Source organism: Lagopus muta, chromosome 6, assembly GCF_023343835.1.
Source record: "Lagopus muta isolate bLagMut1 chromosome 6, bLagMut1 primary, whole genome shotgun sequence".
Taxonomy (NCBI): Eukaryota; Metazoa; Chordata; class Aves; order Galliformes; family Phasianidae; genus Lagopus; species Lagopus muta.
Window position 1 is genome coordinate 3,518,742 of NC_064438.1, and position 19,609 is coordinate 3,538,350.

Consider the following 19,609-nt stretch of genomic DNA (forward strand, 5'->3'; position numbering starts at 1 on the left):
GTTTCCATCGAGTTTTAAACAAAGACTTAATGAATTAAAAGATACTGACAAAGAAAGGTAGTTCCCATTACAGTTTTACTGTCAGAACACTGAGGAGCAGAGCAGCCAGATTTGCCTGAAGTCATAGACAAATTCTCTTATCAAGGAAATATTAAATCCAGTTGGCATTTTCATTGGAAAGTGACCCTGATTACTACAGCACAGATCATTAAATATGACAAACAGAATGGAAAAAAAAGGCAAAAGAATTCTTAACTGCAGAAAGCTATTTCTCAATAAAACAAGTAAAAGTAAACCTTTATTTACATTTTTGCAGATTTGATCTCTGAGTGCTTGGAAACTATATAAAACTAGTAGCCAAAACACAACAATTAGACTTAAAAGAACTACTAATTTTCTTGGTGACTGATTGATGGAAAATATCCCTTAAGCTGGATATAACAAGAGACTGTAAGGGTTCCTACAAACCTTCGATCTAACTGACTGTTTTCTATTAGCTTAAGGTACAAGTACTGCAAGCAAGATGAATTGTAAGACTTGCTACACTCTTTAGTTTTCAACTCAGTGACTAACACAACAGCAAAGTAAATGATGCACTCAATTTCGTTGTCTGAAACATATGTTGATGGCATAAGAAAGGAGAAATCTCGAGCTGAAATCTTATTTGTCTTCAATAAAATTGAAAACAAGCATTTACATCGTAATTACCTCTTCTCTGGAGGGATTCATCCACTAACTGTTTAAAAATAGTTCTTTATGACATGCACAAGCACTGATTTCAGTAAAGGAATGGTACAGTTTCGTTCTTCATTTCAAGCAGTAACAATGTTCAGTACACAAGGCATAAGAACGAAGTATTACTTTTTAGTGCCTTTTCATCATTTTTTGCCATTTCTACTCATGCACCTAAGGGGGCTTACAGATGCCTGTGAGTTCCTCTAGAAAGAAAACTATCAAAATGTTAGTAGTTGCTACTGCTTCAAAGTTTTCTTTTTCAATTTAACTTCCCCACTCTTAGAAAGTATTGTCTTTATTACAATCGAGTAAACAAACTACAAAAAATAAAAATAAATTAATGAAGCCTGAAAAGTTGCACCAACGATAACGATACCGCAATCTTCAAGATAACAATATAAGCTTCAACAAAAGGCCTAAGAAGAGAATGAAAAGATGCATACAACAGAAACATCTTTGTTTAAAAGTACAAAGAAGTCATTTTTAACAATTTTTACACTAGGATAAGAACAGCTATGATCAATACAAGTTTGGGTCTCAATTCCTCCTAATTAACTTCTATTTATCCATTACACAGCTGCTTAAGAAATCTCCCCACAGAAACATTCATGTATTTTCTACTAAAAAACAACACTGAAGCACAAAAGGCCTTTATTCCTTTATTTAACAGAATATTCCATTTTTAATAGCCAGGTGTGGTGACTTGACAAGGGTAGATTTTCTTAATAGCTTCACGAAATCTTGCAGAAATAGGATTTTGAACTAGAAATCTCTAAGAAAATTTTGAGATAATCTAAACAGCAGCTAGTACATCGCCAACCTTTACAAATACACCAGCTGAACAGTAATTAGTGTGAAAGACAACCTTTCAGCTGTATCATTTTCCCTGCAGCGTTCTCCTGACTCAACCACTGCAAAAGCCTTCTGAGGGCTGCATCGACAATAAAACGAATACCTTCAATTATAATTCAGGCTTTCATGACCAAGTGCAGCAGTTGTTCTGTCAGGGGGATTCTGACTGTGCTAGATTGAGGATGGAGTTGAACTCTATCTGCAACTGAAATGGGTTTTGTTTTGGGTGTAGATGTAATACTGAGAAACACAGTAGGCAAGCAAGCACGCTCTAAACACCTTTAAAGTGGCAAATAACTCATTCTCTGTAGCATCTCACCCAGGCAGGCATTACCTGATGGTACTGCCAAACATTTGAACTACCTTTTTTGTGAAGTTGTTACTTCATGATATTGATTTTGCTTTTTTTTCCCCCCTCCTCTCCTGAAGAAAGTGTTTTTCTGCTTCTAAGCAGCATAATTTTCTATGTCTCTCTCTACAAGTCCCATTCTTTTTGCTCCTTATCCTCCAAGCGTAACTCTAATGAAACTGCTCGAATTCTTCTGTCAATGCTTACTGAAAAGCACTCAGAAAGCTTGTTTCCTCAGGCCAGTGGAACAATCCAAGAGGAAAATAATTCATTTTCATCAGCATAAGACCCTCAGGATTTTTGGGATAAAGTAGCATACTGTGCTCACTCAAAGCCTCACCCTCATGTCCTCTTCCCAGAAGTACCTTTGAAGGAGAATAAAGTACCTTTATTACAATAAATATCCCAAAAATAACAGTGATTGTGATGCAGACAAACTTGAGACCATCTGCCCAGCTGCAGTGCACTGGAAAACAACTGCATGGGAACGAGATGCAGTTCCTTCAGTTACAGCTGTATGACCATGATTTTGTGCTATAAGTCACAAAGACAATGCTCCGTAGCAAAGACAGGTATGCTTCTAGTCTAATATCTCAATACTAGAAAAGAAAAGCAGAAAATGGATCTTTAGCCATTTAACTTGAAAATGACAAGGCTTTCACAATCATTCACTGTCTGAATTGGAGAAACGTATCCTCGTGATTGCACACTTCAGTTCTTTCTCCACTTATTTCTGCAACTCCTTCCTCCAACGTTACAGTCAATCACTAAGGAAACTCCAGCACTATAGTTCAGTCTGTTACAAGTCCCATCTTTCCAGATACCTATTTCTGTCAAGCAACGTTAGTCTGCATCCTTCACTACTTATTAGTCCTTCCAGAAGGACAGTCCTTCCTGTCTCTGTTAGCTGTTGGAAACAGTAATTCCACTGTATGATGACAGCTGCATTTCTACAAGTTCAGCTTCCAGCAGCTATTCCTTCTCTAGGCAGCAGCTGAGTAAACCTTTCGCACTTGCCAGTCAGAACCTCCAAATGCACAGGCCCCAGACACACTGCTTCCCTTCAGAGCTGCACGAACCATTTAGCTGAGGACACGGAACAACTAACAGGACACTTTCCTTTGCAGTCAGTTGTGCCTCATTTACCAAGTTCTACAATAAGCCACACTTCAGCTCATAGAGGAATTAAAATCCACAGTTTTAGTCTCTCTTTCATAGACAAAGAAATATGTTTCATGTCAGAATATGCCAGTCATCCAAATGAACTTTGAGAATATTTGCTGACACTGATATTTTATATGCAACATCAGTGAATATCATAGCACCGAGGGAAATAAATGGAATTCAAGCTCAGTTAATGGGATTTCTCACTCCATTTCCAGCCTTCTCTTTTCTCAGTTTGAACTCATTTTCTTCCTCTGTTCTTTTCATCCTGGAATGAAAGCTGGAATGGATATTTTGAACACAGCTCCCAAGATACACGGTAGTGTTATAATACAGTTCTTCCCCATAACTTCCCAAATCCTGTGGACTCGAAACATACAACACAGTAATGCCTACCACCAGGAATAATTCTGACGAGCTAACCATTTTTTTTTTTTTTTAGATTTATCAAGTACTTAAACCCTTTAATTAATTTAATCAGGTAAACACAAAAGGAAAGCATCATCCACAAAAGTAAGCTCAGTTACTGCAGTCTGCGTAAACTAAGAGTCCAACTGAGTAACACCAATTTCCTTTGTTAGTGAAAAACAGTGAATGACAGCAAAGAGATGTATTAAATAGACCTTATACCCCATACAAACACAATTTTCTGCATCACCATGTTTTCTGCTCACAAAGAAGAAATGAGCTGGCAAAGATATAATACACACAATTAAAAGATGTCTCCATTTGGTGCACGGCCAGATTCACAGCAGAAATAAAGCCGCAGATGCCAGCTGACGATCTGAGATGGCTCCATCTGAAACAGCACTGCGTTTCTTTATGTGTTGTCAGGGAATTCTGCGATTTTCACGCTCTCTGTAGTCACTGACCTCAGAAAGAGGCTCTTAAATAGAGAGTAAAGCAGGTATAAAAACCCTTGGTCTCCTATGCAAGAGCTGCTGTAAGTGCTTGGATGGTTTCTGTATCACAGAAACAGTAATTCAATAAAGAACTGGGAAACAAACTACGGCACTGTGAGGGTCTATAAACGGATTCACTTAGGACTGAAGATGCACTTCTCAAATCAGTTTCATCCAAGTATCACATAGGAACAGGTCTATCCACATGAAAACTTCAGGCTGTGTTTATAAAACCATAGCGTTCAAGTGCCGAAGCAATCATTAAGCAAGGAGGAGGTAATGTTCTGAGAATTACTAAAAACTTTTTTTTTTTTAATAAAGCAGTACATTCAGGAAAGATAAGAACTATCTTGTACACGAGAACTAATTACATTGTATTCCTAAGTTAAAGACATTGGAGAAGGAGAAAATATTTGCTGAAAAACATTAACAGATGAAGTTTTCAGGATGCATTTCTAACCAAGTTGTATTTAAGTAATCACTTCATTTTTAGAGGTTACTTTCTCTTAATATTAATCTTGAAAATACTACATTTTGATGTGATACGTATTACTGAAATGCTTTTCTATTTTTCCTGTTTCAACATGTGGAAAACAACCCAAATTCCACAAGTATTCTCCACTTATTCTATATGTTCTAGGCTACAGAAACAAGCACAATTCTTCATTGCCTGGGTTTAACCCAGGGATAATTTCTGTTCAGTTTAGCCAGAATCATGCTAAAACCACCAGTGCTTTTGCTTTTATTCCAAATGATAAATACAATGTCAAAAAAAATCTACGTCACATTTCTCCCCCACCCCCAATGAAGAGAAAATTGCATCTTTATTCTACTTTAACCAAGATTTATGTTCCAGATTCCATAATGGTTTTGGAGGAAAAAAAAACAAAGGCAAGAAAATGTAAGCCTTCCAAATTTCCTCCTTCTCAGAAAGATAAATTTGAATCATAGCAGAACACGTCATTCAGAATTACCTCTGTTGAAAACTAAACTGCAAGGCACAAGAACGGTGGCTAGAGAATGAGCACCACTCCTGACTCTGGATTTCTGTCTTGTATAAGGTAGCAATACTATTGTTTGGTACAAGTCTATAGATCAATAGCTTCTAATCATAGCACTCTCTGTAAGTAAAGCACTAATCATTGACTGAAAGTTTCCTTTATTTTTTCCCCCTTCAAGAACAGAGTAGTGCATCTAGGGTCAAAAAGGCTCAAGTATTGGAAGGAGAAAGCAATTCCAAACTGAATACATAAAGCTGTATTCAATTCTCAGTCACTGAACATCATACGAACCTATTAATCGTGTGAGGACACCAGGCAACTTGACCTTGAGTATCACAAGCAGTCAATCAAGAAACTCTTTAAGACTCAAACTGGAAAGGTAGAAAGTACACGTTCTTTAATATTAGCGTTGGGTGCATGGGGGACATTCTCCTCCTATCACACATACATTGCACAAGAAGATCTTCAGTTCACATATATTCACAGGCCTTCCCAGAGGTACGTATATATTCCATAAAAAGGCTCTTGGAACCTTTGTTACCTATATGAATTCTCAGGAACCTCCCTAATATATGCAATACAAAGATATACCCCATTATTTAAACACACCACAAGGTAACTAGTTGCAACTTATATCAACATAATTAAAAAAAAAATAAAATAAAATGTGAACGTCCCAGAGAAAAATCTCCCAGAGGAAACAAAAAGGATTCAGAATCTGAGGGCCAAAACAATTCAGATTTTTTTGAAAATTAGAATGGGAGAATTACCTGGGAGAATTACCTGGGAAAATTAGAATGGGAGAATTACCTGGGAGAATTACCTGGGAAAATTAGAATGGGAGAATGCAGAATTGGTGAAAGCTGCAGGGCAAGCTGAGAGGAGAGCACACAACAGCACACATTTTGTTTCATGTGCACCTGGAAGTGCTTTGGAATAGCTTCCAGCAACTGTCAAGTTACAAGTCACAGTTATAAATCAGCATAACTAGAAGACAACACAGAAAAAAAAAAGTTTTGAATGCTTACTTTATACATTTCTTGAGTTACCTTTTCAGGAATGCTAGACCATGATATTATGGTAGTAACTAACAGCATTATGAACAGAGCAACTTTCTATTGGTTCCCTGCATTTGAACAGAATATTTATAACTTTCTACACAAAAGTATAAGCTTGTTCAACTGAAAGACTCAAAAAGTAGAAGCATTCAAGAAACATTTAGATGTTGTACTAAGGGACACAGCTTAGTGGGGGGGAATATTGATGGTAGGTGAATAGTTGGACTAGATGATCTTGGAGGTCTTCTCCAACCACAGCGATTCTGTGATTCTAACAATAATTCCAGATTAGCTTATTTTCCAGAAACAGTGGTTATCTCCAGTTTAGCCTCTCACATTTGAAGGAAGTGGAATACTAATTAAAAACACAGTTTTCTGTAGAAATCGTTTGATGTATTTATTTGCAAAGGGAGTATCACAAATGGATGCCTTAACTATTTAAGAAAAAGAAAGTATTCAGCTGTTTTGAAGTACTTAACTGCATAAAAGCAGAAGCATAAACACCTAATTCATGCTACGGGGGAAAGATGGCAAAACAGTCTTTCCATGAGTTGCAGACACAAAGTATGAAATCCATTACACACAGACACATGCTATACATGTTTATTCATTTTCCTTTGGGAAAGAGATCTTGAAAACACACTGATGAAGTTGTATCCAATTTTGCAGCTTCTAGCTGACTTTTATCAATACCCACTATGATGTTTCAGCACCTGCTTCAGACCACGAGATTTTCCCACAGTCAATTTTTCATTAAGAAGGTAAGAATTCTCTCTATCCTCATTAGCAGGGCATAAATAACGTTAAGAAGATTCTTACAAACAGTGTATTATCTGAAGAGCAGTGAAAGTTGTACGTGCTGCCATTGATGAAGTTTAAAATACACAGAGCACTTTTCTGAAACTCATTAAGCTTTAGAGAAATAAGCCTACACATATCAGGATTAAAGTCATGAGTAGTAACAGGGAGAACTGATTGAATCTCCTTCCCTCTACATTCCAAATTTTCTCAGACACCTGCATCACGTGCACATCTTACATATACAGCTCTCTTCACTTTTGTATAGAAAAAGCAGCTCTAGGTTGTAGTTGGCCTTTGGTAAGATAAAGAGGAGGACTCTAGGACTGTATGAATACTTCAAATTAGTTATTCATCTCTCAATGTTCCTTTTTATCTATTGCCTATAAAGAGATACTAAAAGCACCACCACCCCTCTGATCTCGTCCTATTAGACACCACAATGGCTACTATGACTTCCCACATGTTATATAGCAAAATTTTCTGACAGTTTTCTTGCAAGTTAGGTGGTTGGGGGAAGTTTTGGGCTATGTATATTTGCTTCCAGTTTAATCTCCAAGTGAACTGTTGAAAACCTATCTGCATGTTTCTCTATATTTGTCTTCACAAATGTTTAGAATAACAATGATTTTAGTACCTATCTGAATATCTTATACAGAAAGATACTTTAAGAATCATTTCCTCCACCAGATCTTGGAAAATTAAGGCAGATGAAATTATTTCATACAAGATTTTTTCCACATTCCTCTGGTGGGTGAACTGGAGGTGATTCTTGTCAACTTCCCATTGTTCCACAGGAAGTATCTAGTCAAACACAAATGTAATTATTACAGGAATATGACATGTTGCTGAGAAGGGTTTAATACTACATTTAAAATTATGTTTTTAACATGTGATATAATCATCAAGTTTAAGTAGTAAAGGAAACATGTGATGCCCTTACAGTAAGGAGTCAATGTGTTTTAGTTATAACATTCTTACCCTGACTTCAGGGTCAGCTAAAACATAGTCTAGTTCATACATGGTCTATTTAATGCAGAGAGTTTAAGTACTGTGGAATTCATCACAGATAAAATATCCTATATTCCTTAAGGATTCACTTCAAATATATGCATCATCTTGTACTTCTTAGTGATTTCAGAAACTATTTACATTTTGTCTCTTTGGTACAAATGAAAGGGGCAATACCAAATACTGTCATGTGGAACAGATAAAAATAAATTCCTGTAAAAACTGAGTAGTGAAATCTGTTTTAAGGAATCATTAATTAGTTCTTCAAATGGACTCAGAAAAGCAATCTCCCCTTGAGACAAAAGATCTCCAGTGAATTAGAAATTCAGGAAGGAACTAGAATATTTGAGACAGGGTGAGAGGAAGGTACAAGTTAAAGATATGAAATTAAATGTCTGCTTTCTTAAGCTTTTCTGAACCAAACAGAGCAACATTTATGAGTACTGAACAGCAGATATTTGTTTTCCAAGTAAATAGAGAAGCAACTATGAAAAGTCTCTATTCCCTGTCTATACTCTTGAGTTTATTTTTTTCACGTCATACATGAATACAGAGATTTCACAGAAAACCTGAGCCTGAGTTTTCCACCAAGTTAAATAGTACAGGCTGTACCGATCACAGATTTAAAGATGCTTAATGAAGACAACACAAGGAAAGCACAAGGATGCTGTAGATTCTGAGAGCCCTCTCACCACATTGTTACGGGGCACCATGGTTACTTCCCAGGCCTTAACCTCCACATTTAGCCAAACAGCCTTACTCCTCAGCTCCCAGAGAAATAAAGAAAGCTGCAAAGCTAGACTTTCTGAAAGCTGCCAGAAAGTATTTCTAACAAACATGACCATATAACTCAACAGCTGAATACCTGTCTCATTTTTAAGTGTATGGATTTCATTTATTTATTATCTCAGATATTCAGTGTTAGAGGAGCCATCATGCTGTCCCCCATTTGAAATTCAATAGGCATCAAAATCAGACTCATTCAGCACACTTAAATACAATGCAGATCATAGGTATTGAGTCTTTCAAAAATCCCTGGTTCTTTGGCAAAAGTTGGCTCACTTCACATGGAATAAAAGAAGCCACAGTGCATATTTTCAGGAGAGAACGTGTCAGGAACTTCACACACCCTGCAAAATAGAGGAACCTGCAGAGGGACTGATGGACTCAATCAGTCACTAATTAGCAGAAATAATACAATGATCATATTGAGTACTTGGGCACAGAAGATGAGAACTAATTATGAACTGATCAGTTTCAAAGTTGCTCAAAAATTCAGCGTTTATTGAACACAGGTGTTTGATTCATATCCTGGCTGAATTTCATTGTCTGAAAAGTATTTCTTCGTAGAAAAAGCTGTGAGGGAGGAAGGAGTAAAATTCATTTTACTTCTCCATTTAGAGGAAAAATCCCTATATCATGACAGACATAGGTCTTAGCATATCAAGCACACATTTTATATGCTGCATCAGCAGGAGTAAACTTGCTATATATTCTATCTAATGCTACCCAGAGCACATCTGCTTTTCAGTCAAAGCAATTGCATTTGCACACACATTTCTCATCTGCTTTTCAGTAAAGTCTCACTTTCTTTCTTTACAGCCAGACCGCCCCAGCCCAGTGATTAATGAAGCAGGGAACTTGCAGATCCATGCCTCAGGTGAGGGTGAGAGGGAGATAGTGGATGGGTTAAAAAAACAAAACAAAAAGCCATGACAGGACCTCAAAGATCATCTAGTTTCAAGTCCCCTGCCACGGGTAGAGTTGCCAACCACCAGACCAGGCTGCCCAGAGACACATCCAGCCCGGCCTTGAATGCTTCCAGGGATGGGGCATCCACAACCTCCTTGAGCAACCTGCTCCAGTGTGTCACTACTTTGAGTGAAAAACATCCTCCTAATATCTAACCTAAACATCCTGTCTTACTTTAAAACCATACCCCCTTGTCCTACCAGTATCCACCCTCATAAACAGTCATAACCCCTCTTGTTTATACACTCCCTTCAAATATTGGAAGGCCACAAGGTCTCCCCAGAGCCTTCTCTCTTCCAAGCTAAACAAGCCCAGTTCCCTCCCTCCCTTTCTTCATAGGAGAGATGCTCCAGCCCTCTGATCATCTTAATGCCTGGCAGTTTTTTCCCCTCCTAACCCCTTCTGTTATTCAACCAAGTTTTACAAAGGCTCATAAAAGCAACTGCAGAGATCCTAAAGAGTTATTACTATAGTGAGATTACATGGAGCATACAGTATGATAAACACAAGTCCTTTAACAGAAGGTATTTTGAAGGTGTAGCAAAGCCTATGGTATACAATGTTTGGCATGGTAACCTCAAGAAGTTCATGAAGAGAACTGTCTCCAACTACAAGGGGAAGGTGTTGGTTCTGCAGTCAGATGGAATTCAGCAAACACATATTCTTTCCTGTTTAATGCCACAACTTGTCTGACCATCAGGCTAGTTTTTAAACCAGCTTCCATTTTCCTACTCCGTAAATGAAAAACAAGCTTATCTACATATCCTGCAGGGAAGTTGTGAACATAAATTGAAAACATGAGCGTTCATTAGAAGCAACAACAGAAGTATGCTGCAAACAGCTGGAATCATTAACCATTTAGGCAAAATACAGCAGCAGGCACAATACTGACCTCACCTTCTTCAGATAGCAGGCATATACAGCAGGCATATACAGAATGCATCAGGAATTTGACATTTCCCTGTACTACTTTGGAAGCTATCATGTAAATAAGATATTGATAAATTCCACACCACTTTATTTCTTGAGCTCAAAAATATCAGCATTGATTGCTCTTGTGATTCACTGAGATAGGCTGTTCCAGTAAATACAGCAGAGATTTCAGCAGGGTTTTTTTCGTGTGTTACTGCTAATATGCAGTAAATGTGAAGATTAATAAATATGGGAATACACTGGGGCAAAGGGAGAAGTAACAGCACAGGAAGATAAGCAGGCAGAGTTGGAATTAAGATGTTACTTGATGCAACAACGAATTTTTCAATTTATCCTATACCACTTCTCAAAGACACTTGCCACTCTAATATGCCTGAAATAGCATATATAACAACATGCATCTTGAACACTGGTGCAATATTGAAATTGAAGGATAGCCTGAACTATCTTCTTTCAGACAAAACCACCACTTGTTTTCCATTCAGAGGGTACCTACAGATCTGACCCTTATAAGACAGCCAGTGCACTCATTGGGCAAAACCAGACAACAAGGAGCAATGCTTTCTGACAAGTTGCATAAGAAATTTGTGTGCAGAATGGTAAGGATCACTGTCTGGGAACAGATTGCTGTTAAATGCATTTTTGTAGGAGAGATTTCAAATTTAGTTTGATATCCCTGCATTCAGCTGAACTAGTAGATGAGGAAAAACAAATGTCAGCATTATAATTTCCCTGGAAACAAGGAATATGTTAAAAGTTACATAAGTATCTCGATTCCAGTTGTCCTGAGCAGAAATGCATTGTGCATGGTGTAATAAGCAGAAGCCCTCCCCCCCCCCCCCCCCCCCCATTCTTCCATTCCCCTCATCTTTTCTACTTTTCCTTTTCATATTCAACATTTATATACAAGTACCACAAAATAATTTTTCATTTTCTGGCTGCAGTTACAAAGATTTACCACCTGGATTTCTAATTTTGGCTGGTAGGCTTAACTTTGAGGAGCATTTTGCCATGATATCTTATTGTCTGGGATAAAAACATTTACTGCATACCAATTCCAAGATCATCATTCTTCATCAGACATTAGCCCCACGTCATAGCAAAATACACCACTACATTTCTAAGCTTGGACAAGAATCTACTGCTTTCCCACCCCTTCTCTTCAAGTGGGAGACAAACTGATTAAATGTGTGGTTGTCCCACTGTAAATAAACTGCAAACATGGAGACGTAAATCTGTTGCATAAGGCACACATCAAGGATATATCTACAGAGTAAACCATAGCACAAGCACAGGGATTCCTTAATTAACCTTAAGCAATTTCATTCTGATGCCAAGAACTCCACCTGCACCAGGTCTTGCTTTACTTTTCTATCAAAGATGGATGTGCCCCAACTCCCTTATTTACAAAGTACCTTGAGCATGTCTGCACCATATCAGAGCATGCTTGGGAGTTTCTGGTTGGTGGCTTGTTTGCTATTTTAGGATTATCAGTGTTTGTTTGTTTTTTTTCAACATTTATTCATTTTTCAAGTTCATTCTATTATTTTTAATAAAACCAAACCTCAACATTTCTCATAGAAGGAAAAGAAGTTCCGCACAAACATGCGCAAGAACTTCTTTACAGTGAGGTGACGGAGCACTGGAACAGGCTGCCCAGGGAGGTGGTGGAGTCTCCTTCTCTGGAGATGTTCAAGACCTGCCTGGATGCCTGCCTGTGCGACCTGCTGTAGGGAACCTGCTTTGGCAGGGGGGTTGGACTCGATGATCTCTGGAGGTCCCTTCCAATCCCTACAGTTCTGTGATTCTGTGAAAAGACTTTGGTTCACCTAATAGCAATACCCAGGAACGTAGCTGGCTTAGACTCTCACCCATGCATCAAAATAGAGAAATTGAGCCAAATACATTCCTATAACTAGATTATATTGCAAGTAAACTTGTCCCCTTGTTTTTAAACACAATCCACAGCAAAGCTCATGCTTTCTTCAGGTATAACTACATCCCAAGCCATATGCTGAAAGACACTTCTACTAAACAGGCACTAACAAAACGTCAACCCAGTGTGAAAAATCATCCAAGCCTTGGTAAAAACTGGAATATTTCTACAGTTAAGGAAACTCAGATTGCTAAAGCAGGCCCAAAAGGAATTCTGAGCAGGAGACATAGGGTTGAATAAGTGCCCCTCCATTTCTTGATGAATTCAGAAAGCGAAATAATAAAACTGTTTTTGTTGTCTATCCAGCTTACATGAAAATCCACATTCTTTTCTGCTAAAGCAGTCTACATCAAACTACCCACTTTTCCACAGTTCACACTCAAACATGAGAAAAAGGAAGAACACTGCTAGACCTCAGCCTAAGATCCCAGAAGGGAAGACTGCTTTTGGCCACCTGCTTGAGCACATAGCAGCAATATGGCTACAGATGGATATATTACCACAAATAAGTCTCACTCTTGCACCTCAAAATCCAGCAAGGGGTAGGATTCCCCCTACTCTTCTGGGAGTCTCAATAGCAGTCACTTGGGAACATCTGTCTATAGTCTGAAGTGTGTTTGAGATGAAAAGGGGTATAAGACCTAGCAAACAAGGACTTCTTCCAGTATTTCTTTCATTTTCCCAAACCCCTGGTACTGTACTGTTAAAGACATTCCCCCCTTGCCCATCATCAAATCTCAGATGAAGTCTTTCACACAACTTTACCTAAGAGAAAGTAGCCATATTCTGTGTACTTAAAAAAAATAATAATAATAAAAAATAAAAAAAATGCTGTAAAGAAAAGAGTTGTCCTCAAAAATATGTTACAAGGAAAAAGCAAGTCTCTGAGTCAAGTTCTCACATTGCATATGGCAAGTGGTTTGAAGTTATTTCCATTTCTCCCAACAACAGGCGTGTACTAGACCCAGTGCCATATATTCATTAAGAAGCATCCACCTACCAGAAGTGACCATACTGCTTTTCTCCTGATATAAAACAAAAGGTGGCATTTCACAGAACGGCCAGGTTGGAAGGGACCTCAAGGATCATGAACCTCCAACCCCCCTGCCACATTGCAAGGCCACCAACCTCCCCATTTCATACCAGCCCAGGCTGGGGCCGCATCCAACCTGGCCTTGAACACCTCCAGGGACGGGGCATCCACAGCCTCTCTGGGCAGCTGTTCCAGCACCTCACCACTCTCACAGTAAAAAACTCCCCCTTGATATCCAACCTAAAAAATCTTCCTTCCCTCAACTTAAAAACCATTTCCCCTTGTCCTGCTGTTAACTGCCGGTTAGCACCTGAATTATGGATTGTCTTCTAACATCAGCATCATAAAGCTGTCACTGAATTGTACTATTAGGAAAAAAAGTGTCAGCCATTTCACTGCCGTGAAGTGAAATTCTGCCTTTCACCACCCTGGTGTTCATACATCCTTTTAATGATTTACTGTTTAGTATCATTAACGCTGGTATTAAAATGCATCTACTGGGTCTACAGAGCTATTCTCAGCAATATAATTCTATTTCAATCCAAATTTGCATCTGGCAAATTTCATGCTCGGACAGAAGAGTTCAACATTTTAAGCACTCAGATGAAAAGACAAGTTTTGCATCACAAAAAGGCCCTCTGAGTGAGTTAGATATTCACCATTTAGACAACAAAACTGTTGGTGACCAAAGACTTCAGTGCCTAGCCTTCCAATTGAAACAATTACTATTCAGAAGAGGCTCCTTCTACGTAATAACAAGCAAGTCTCATTTGACAAGGTAATCAGAACTGCAAATCTCAGTTACTGACCCAAATTTCATGCAGATCATATGCATGACCCTTCTGCAAATCATATTTTCCCCAGTCTGAAGGCTTAGGCATCTGCATCCATAGAAGCACGCAGACAGAATGAGAACCTTTGCCTATTACACACTCTGTGCACTCACTGAGAGCTCGGTACAGTGGGACATTTCTGTAGGTGTCTTCAACGAAATGTGAAAAAAACCAGTAACACATATACAACCATCACTTAACATCTGCCCAAACCAAACAGCCTGAGGAAATGTGAAACTGCAAGCTTTATAAGAGTTTGAAATATGTTCATTTCATCTTCAAAAATATATTCTTTAAATTTCTGTGGGACTCCAAGCAGTAACTTTCACTAATTCTGTCTGCGAACACACCATTACCTGGACAGACCAATATAACTCAATCTTCTAAGCATGCCTGCAGTACAGAGAGGCTTGAAATATGACTAAGAGTAATAACCAAGATCGGAAACCGCAACAAAACCAAGCTTAAGTAATACAGACAAAATCCATTTCAAGAATATGGATTTTCTGTAGTTTAATAGATATTTAGTTCATTTGTACTGTTATAGTCTATGCTGAGATGTTTGTGATTAATTTCTGATTTTCAAGGCTGTGTACTATGAACGCAACCTTACAAGTTACAGCTGTGTACTTCTCTTTTCAACAACATTGTAAAATAAGAAGTGGGTCAATATAGTTCAACTCATCAATTCATATTTGTTTACAGTTCTCCTGGAAGACAAGCCGAGGTTCATCTCAAGCTATAAAACCATGACATGAGACAAAGAAAAAACTTGACATATGACAAGGAAGAAAGAACTTCTGTTCTCTACAATACTGCATACATTTCACGTCAACACTAACATACTAAATGGCAACACTTGGCTTCTCTAACAACTTATGTAAAAAGCAAATCACAGTGGAAAACTTTCTGCACCGCAAGGCAGGTGCTTCTCCTTACCTAAGCAATTTCACATACCACAATATTAGACCCTGCGTTTTGCTAACACAACCGCTCCTGACAACCTGCTGCGTTTCAGTCCAGCAAATGCATTAACTATGCCTCAAAAAAAACTACTGTTGCAGACAGAACCATCTTCAGCTGAAGGTAGAATAAAGCATCATCTCTTTCCAATAGGCAGCATACTGATAGCACTCTATCATTCATATATATATATATATATATATATATATATATATATATATATATATATATGTGTGTGTGTGTATATATATATTTTTTAAAATTATTATGAGTTGTTGAGAAATTACTCCACATTCTACAAGGTTAAAAATTAAATGACTGAAGGAAGCTGCTGACCAGGACAGTACACCACCTCCAGACTTAGAAATCACTAATACTGTAGGAGAGGGTCAGCATCCTATGGAACGTTATGACCATTCAAAATATGTCATAATCAAAGCTTTACTTTATAACACGTAAGGTATGCTCAAATAGAATTTTAAGTGCCTCACATTCATCATTTTCACCCCTCAATTAGAAAGTAATACAAATTGTGTGCAAAAGTTATACTTTTAGGAATATATGCACTCCCCCAAGTCAAAACATTCATGGTTAGCATTCACACGTCAGCTCCAACTTCCTCATATTCTGTCCATTTATTTTTGGAGGAAAGGAGGAAAGTAATGACCTTAATTTTACTATTATTATAATAAAGAATGACCACAGGCCATGTTTTTCTACAAAAAAAACCCCTATTTTCTCCTTAAATGAGAGGCACCTGCTTTTTGGGTGTTACACTGCATGTCTTGTTCCAGTTCAGTCTCCTGAACACAGAAGTTACTGATCTGACATTTCATGAAAACTGCAAATTTTGCAAGATTCAAGCAGTTTCTGCATCTCTTTTCATGACATTTTCATCTGTGCAAACCTATGCAAGGTGCACACTTGCATCTGACAAAACTGTTGTGGCACTTGTTCCCTTTTTCACCTGTTTCTTAGTGAAGAATATGTGACTTCTAAATGATTAGAACTATTTATCTAAATTCTTGAGCACTAATGAATGTTCCCTCACTTATTCAATCAAAGAGAAAAGCTATTGAACACCTGTATGTTGCAATTCTCTTGTGATTTATGTTTCCAAGAGCCTTGGTGTTCTGTATGTTGACTGGCACTGTGGTCTCTAAATCACAAGTGTTACAGACAAATAGAAATCACACCCCAGAAAAGGTGCAGTAGGAAGATAATGGGAACACTGTGATAGTCCTCACTTCTTCCTGCATTCAGATCTTTTCCCACCCAGCTTTTCCAGTTAACATTTTCATATGTTTGCATATGCCCTGAGAGATGCCCCTGGTGTACCTCACTCTGAATAGCTAGCAGACAGACTTTTTCTTTTATAAAAGTCCATAAGAAATTCAGACTTAAAATGTCTTGTTTTTCCTGCAAAAAGTAAAAACAACAACAACAAAAAAAGACAGGAAGACATTTTACAAAAGAGGAAGACTAAAGTAACCAGCATTTTCATGACAAACACACATCCTCCGATAACATGCTTTCAGGTTTAGAAGTTGATTGTGTACTTATTATTACCAGGGCAGAGAAATGCCATGCTTTAAATCTGGGTTTATTTTCTAATCACCAATGGGAATTTAGGAAGCCTGGACTGAGAGCAGTGTCATTAGGACGTATCTACTCAGCAGGCAGCATTAACTCATCCCATTGTCTTGTTCAGAGAAGGAATGTATCAGCTGTGTCTTGGCTGAACACGTTATGCCCACAACACAGAAAACACCATCTCTGAGCAAGTGAACACTATTTTATCAGAGCTCTAAACAATCAGTGCAGTTGTTATTTTCAGGCTGCAATAGGTTTTGCTCACTTTCTCAGTGACTGTACTGCTTCTGGATTGCAGTAACTTTTCAACATTATCTGGCATTGAGATAACACTGCAACACCTCACCTGTATTTCACAGTCAAGAAGATAAGCCCTAAGACCCTGAGGTTTATAGGATTAGCCATAGGTTCAGATGCAAAAGCCTGAGCTGGGATAAGATTACCTAAGTGTTTATTTCCCTGCACTGAACAGGAGGATATATTAGCACATCCTTAGTTTCAGCCTTCCACATTTCCCATAAAGCACAGAATGTGCTATTGCTGCTGTATATATGAAGCTTATATTTGATAACTGTCTTGTTTCATCTTCCGAGCTCTGGGTCAGCTTACACAGGAGCAGCTCTTTAACAGCATATAAAAGCCCAGAGAGAACAAGTAAAAGATTCAGTGCATCTCAGAGGATCAGGAGGGGGAGGAGGAAAACAAGAATCAGGAAAGATACCCTTGCTTTAAACTTCCTACCCCAGCAGAAACTGAAACCTGTGTTGTTCCTCTCGCTATTACTGAGACTAAAAGAATAAATAGCAAACAGAGCAGAACTGTAAGCAAAATAGCTCTCTGTACTCACCTAGTGCTGAAGACCAGTGCAGGAAAAAGCAGCAGCAAGTAATAAGCAGGGAAGAATTTCATGATGTAGCCTCCCTGTTTCGTTCTTTTCCTCACCGATCCTCCTCGCAGCGTCTCCTGCTTCCTCTGCCAAGCGATAGACCGACTAATGAAGGGAGCTCAGAGTGGGATGTGAGCTCCAGGAGTGATGTCAGAGGCAGCGAGCTGCTGCTGCGAACCCACAGCCTGCTCGAGGCGATCAGTCAGCGTGCTGCCTCCAGCCGCGTCCTGGAGGGTTTGGTAGTGGTGGATGGGGAGGGACGGGCAGGCAGCAGCTGGCACTTGGCTTTGAGGTTATGGCAGAGCAGAGCTTGGGGATTCCACCTGGAAAAAGAAAGAAACTGTAATTAGAAAATGATGTTATTTTCATTCCAGTCTTCGTTTGTTCAAAATGTTCTATATAAGATTGTGGTACAAAGGCAGGATTTGCTAGAAGCAAACAGCAGGTAACAGATCAGCTTGACAAACTGGAACTGGAGAGGTATCACCTCTGCACAGCAAGAAATCACGCATCATTAAGTCAATTAGATACTAATTCACCCCATTAGCACTTCAAGTTGAAAGGAAGAGGGGAAACAGATCCCCAAAATACTTTTTTTGAAATATTGACGTCATCTCTAAAAATCATTTACTAGCAGAAGCAACTCAGAAGTCTTCAAGAGTGTTTCAGACTCTTATTTTCCGCTTTATGAGTTTTTGTTTCATCTTATCTTGACCTCGATTGTAAAAGTACAAGTAAAATGTACTGTCAACCGAAAATGCTTCCAAAATCCAAGTATTCTTTACTCTGTCACAAGTGAAATCAGCAAATCATAGAGCCGTAGAACTCTGAAACAAAAATTAAACTTTCTATGCAACAGAAAAAAAGCCCAAACTTGTCTACAACTGAATCATAGAATAGCTTATGTTAGAAGGGACTTTCAAGATCGTCAGGATCCAAGCCCCTGCCGTAGACTGGTTGCCCTACACCAGCTCAGGCTGCCCAGGCACCCATCCAGCCTGGCCTTCACTGCTTTGCAGGAACCGGGCACCCACAGCTCCCTGGGCAGCCTGTGCCAACACCTCAACCACCCTCCGAGTAAGGAATGAGAACTGATCATTAGAAGACAGAGTTCTGGCTGTCTGTGTACCTGTCAGGTTAAATGAAAGGCATCCAGAAACTACATTATACAAGACATGCATAAAATAAAAAGTTCCCACACTCTAGCATGGCACATCATTGCATTCAACTGTTTGAAGAATACATGCAGGTTGTATCACAGCCAATAGAAATGGAAACTTCTTTGAAATTAGATTTGACCCTTATTAAGGCTTCATGTGGCATAGAGATGGAATAAATTACATATCCAACACAATGAAGAGAGGGGGGAGGGAGAGAAAGGGTGAAAAAAGAAAAGGAATATACATAGGAAAAAGAATGTACAGAAAAAGGCTAAAATAATGTCTGAAAACAACTCTGTGTCCTAACTACGTTATTTCCCTGGCCCCCCTGGCAGCAAGCTGTATTTGACCGCAGTAATTTAACTCAGCATTTATTGTTATTTTGATGCTACAGTACCAGAATCAGAAACAGTCATGTTGCCATGGATACTTATGGCAGAACAGTAAAAAGGTCATAAAAAGTGCAGTCAGCTTCTCATTTTCTCTTCCAGAAAAAAACAAAAAACAAAAAACAAAAAACAAAACCAACAACTAACTCTCCCAGGTACCTTCCAGGCATCTATGGGCAGCTACACCTTCTTCCACCCTTTCTTTATATGCACCCATACAGGGTGGAAGAGGGACAAAGAGAAGGCACTAGGGAGTAACTT

General features: G+C 38.6%; 1 protein-coding gene across 3 annotated transcripts in view; it reads right to left on the reverse strand.

Annotated features, from left to right (window-relative positions):
- The window catches only part of LOC125695164 (growth arrest-specific protein 2-like), a 260,093-nt gene that overhangs the window by 101,170 nt on the left and 139,314 nt on the right, over nt 1-19,609 (reverse strand). For 2 of the 3 annotated variants that reach the window (XM_048949316.1, XM_048949315.1), the window contains exon 2: nt 17,761-18,122. In XM_048949316.1, coding sequence (XP_048805273.1) covers nt 17,761-17,822 — 62 coding nt within the window. In that variant the 5' untranslated portion in view covers nt 17,823-18,122. Of the gene's footprint in view, nt 1-6,757; nt 9,227-17,760; nt 18,123-19,609 lie in introns of those variants that run through there. The other variant, XR_007377836.1, reaches the window with a different exon arrangement.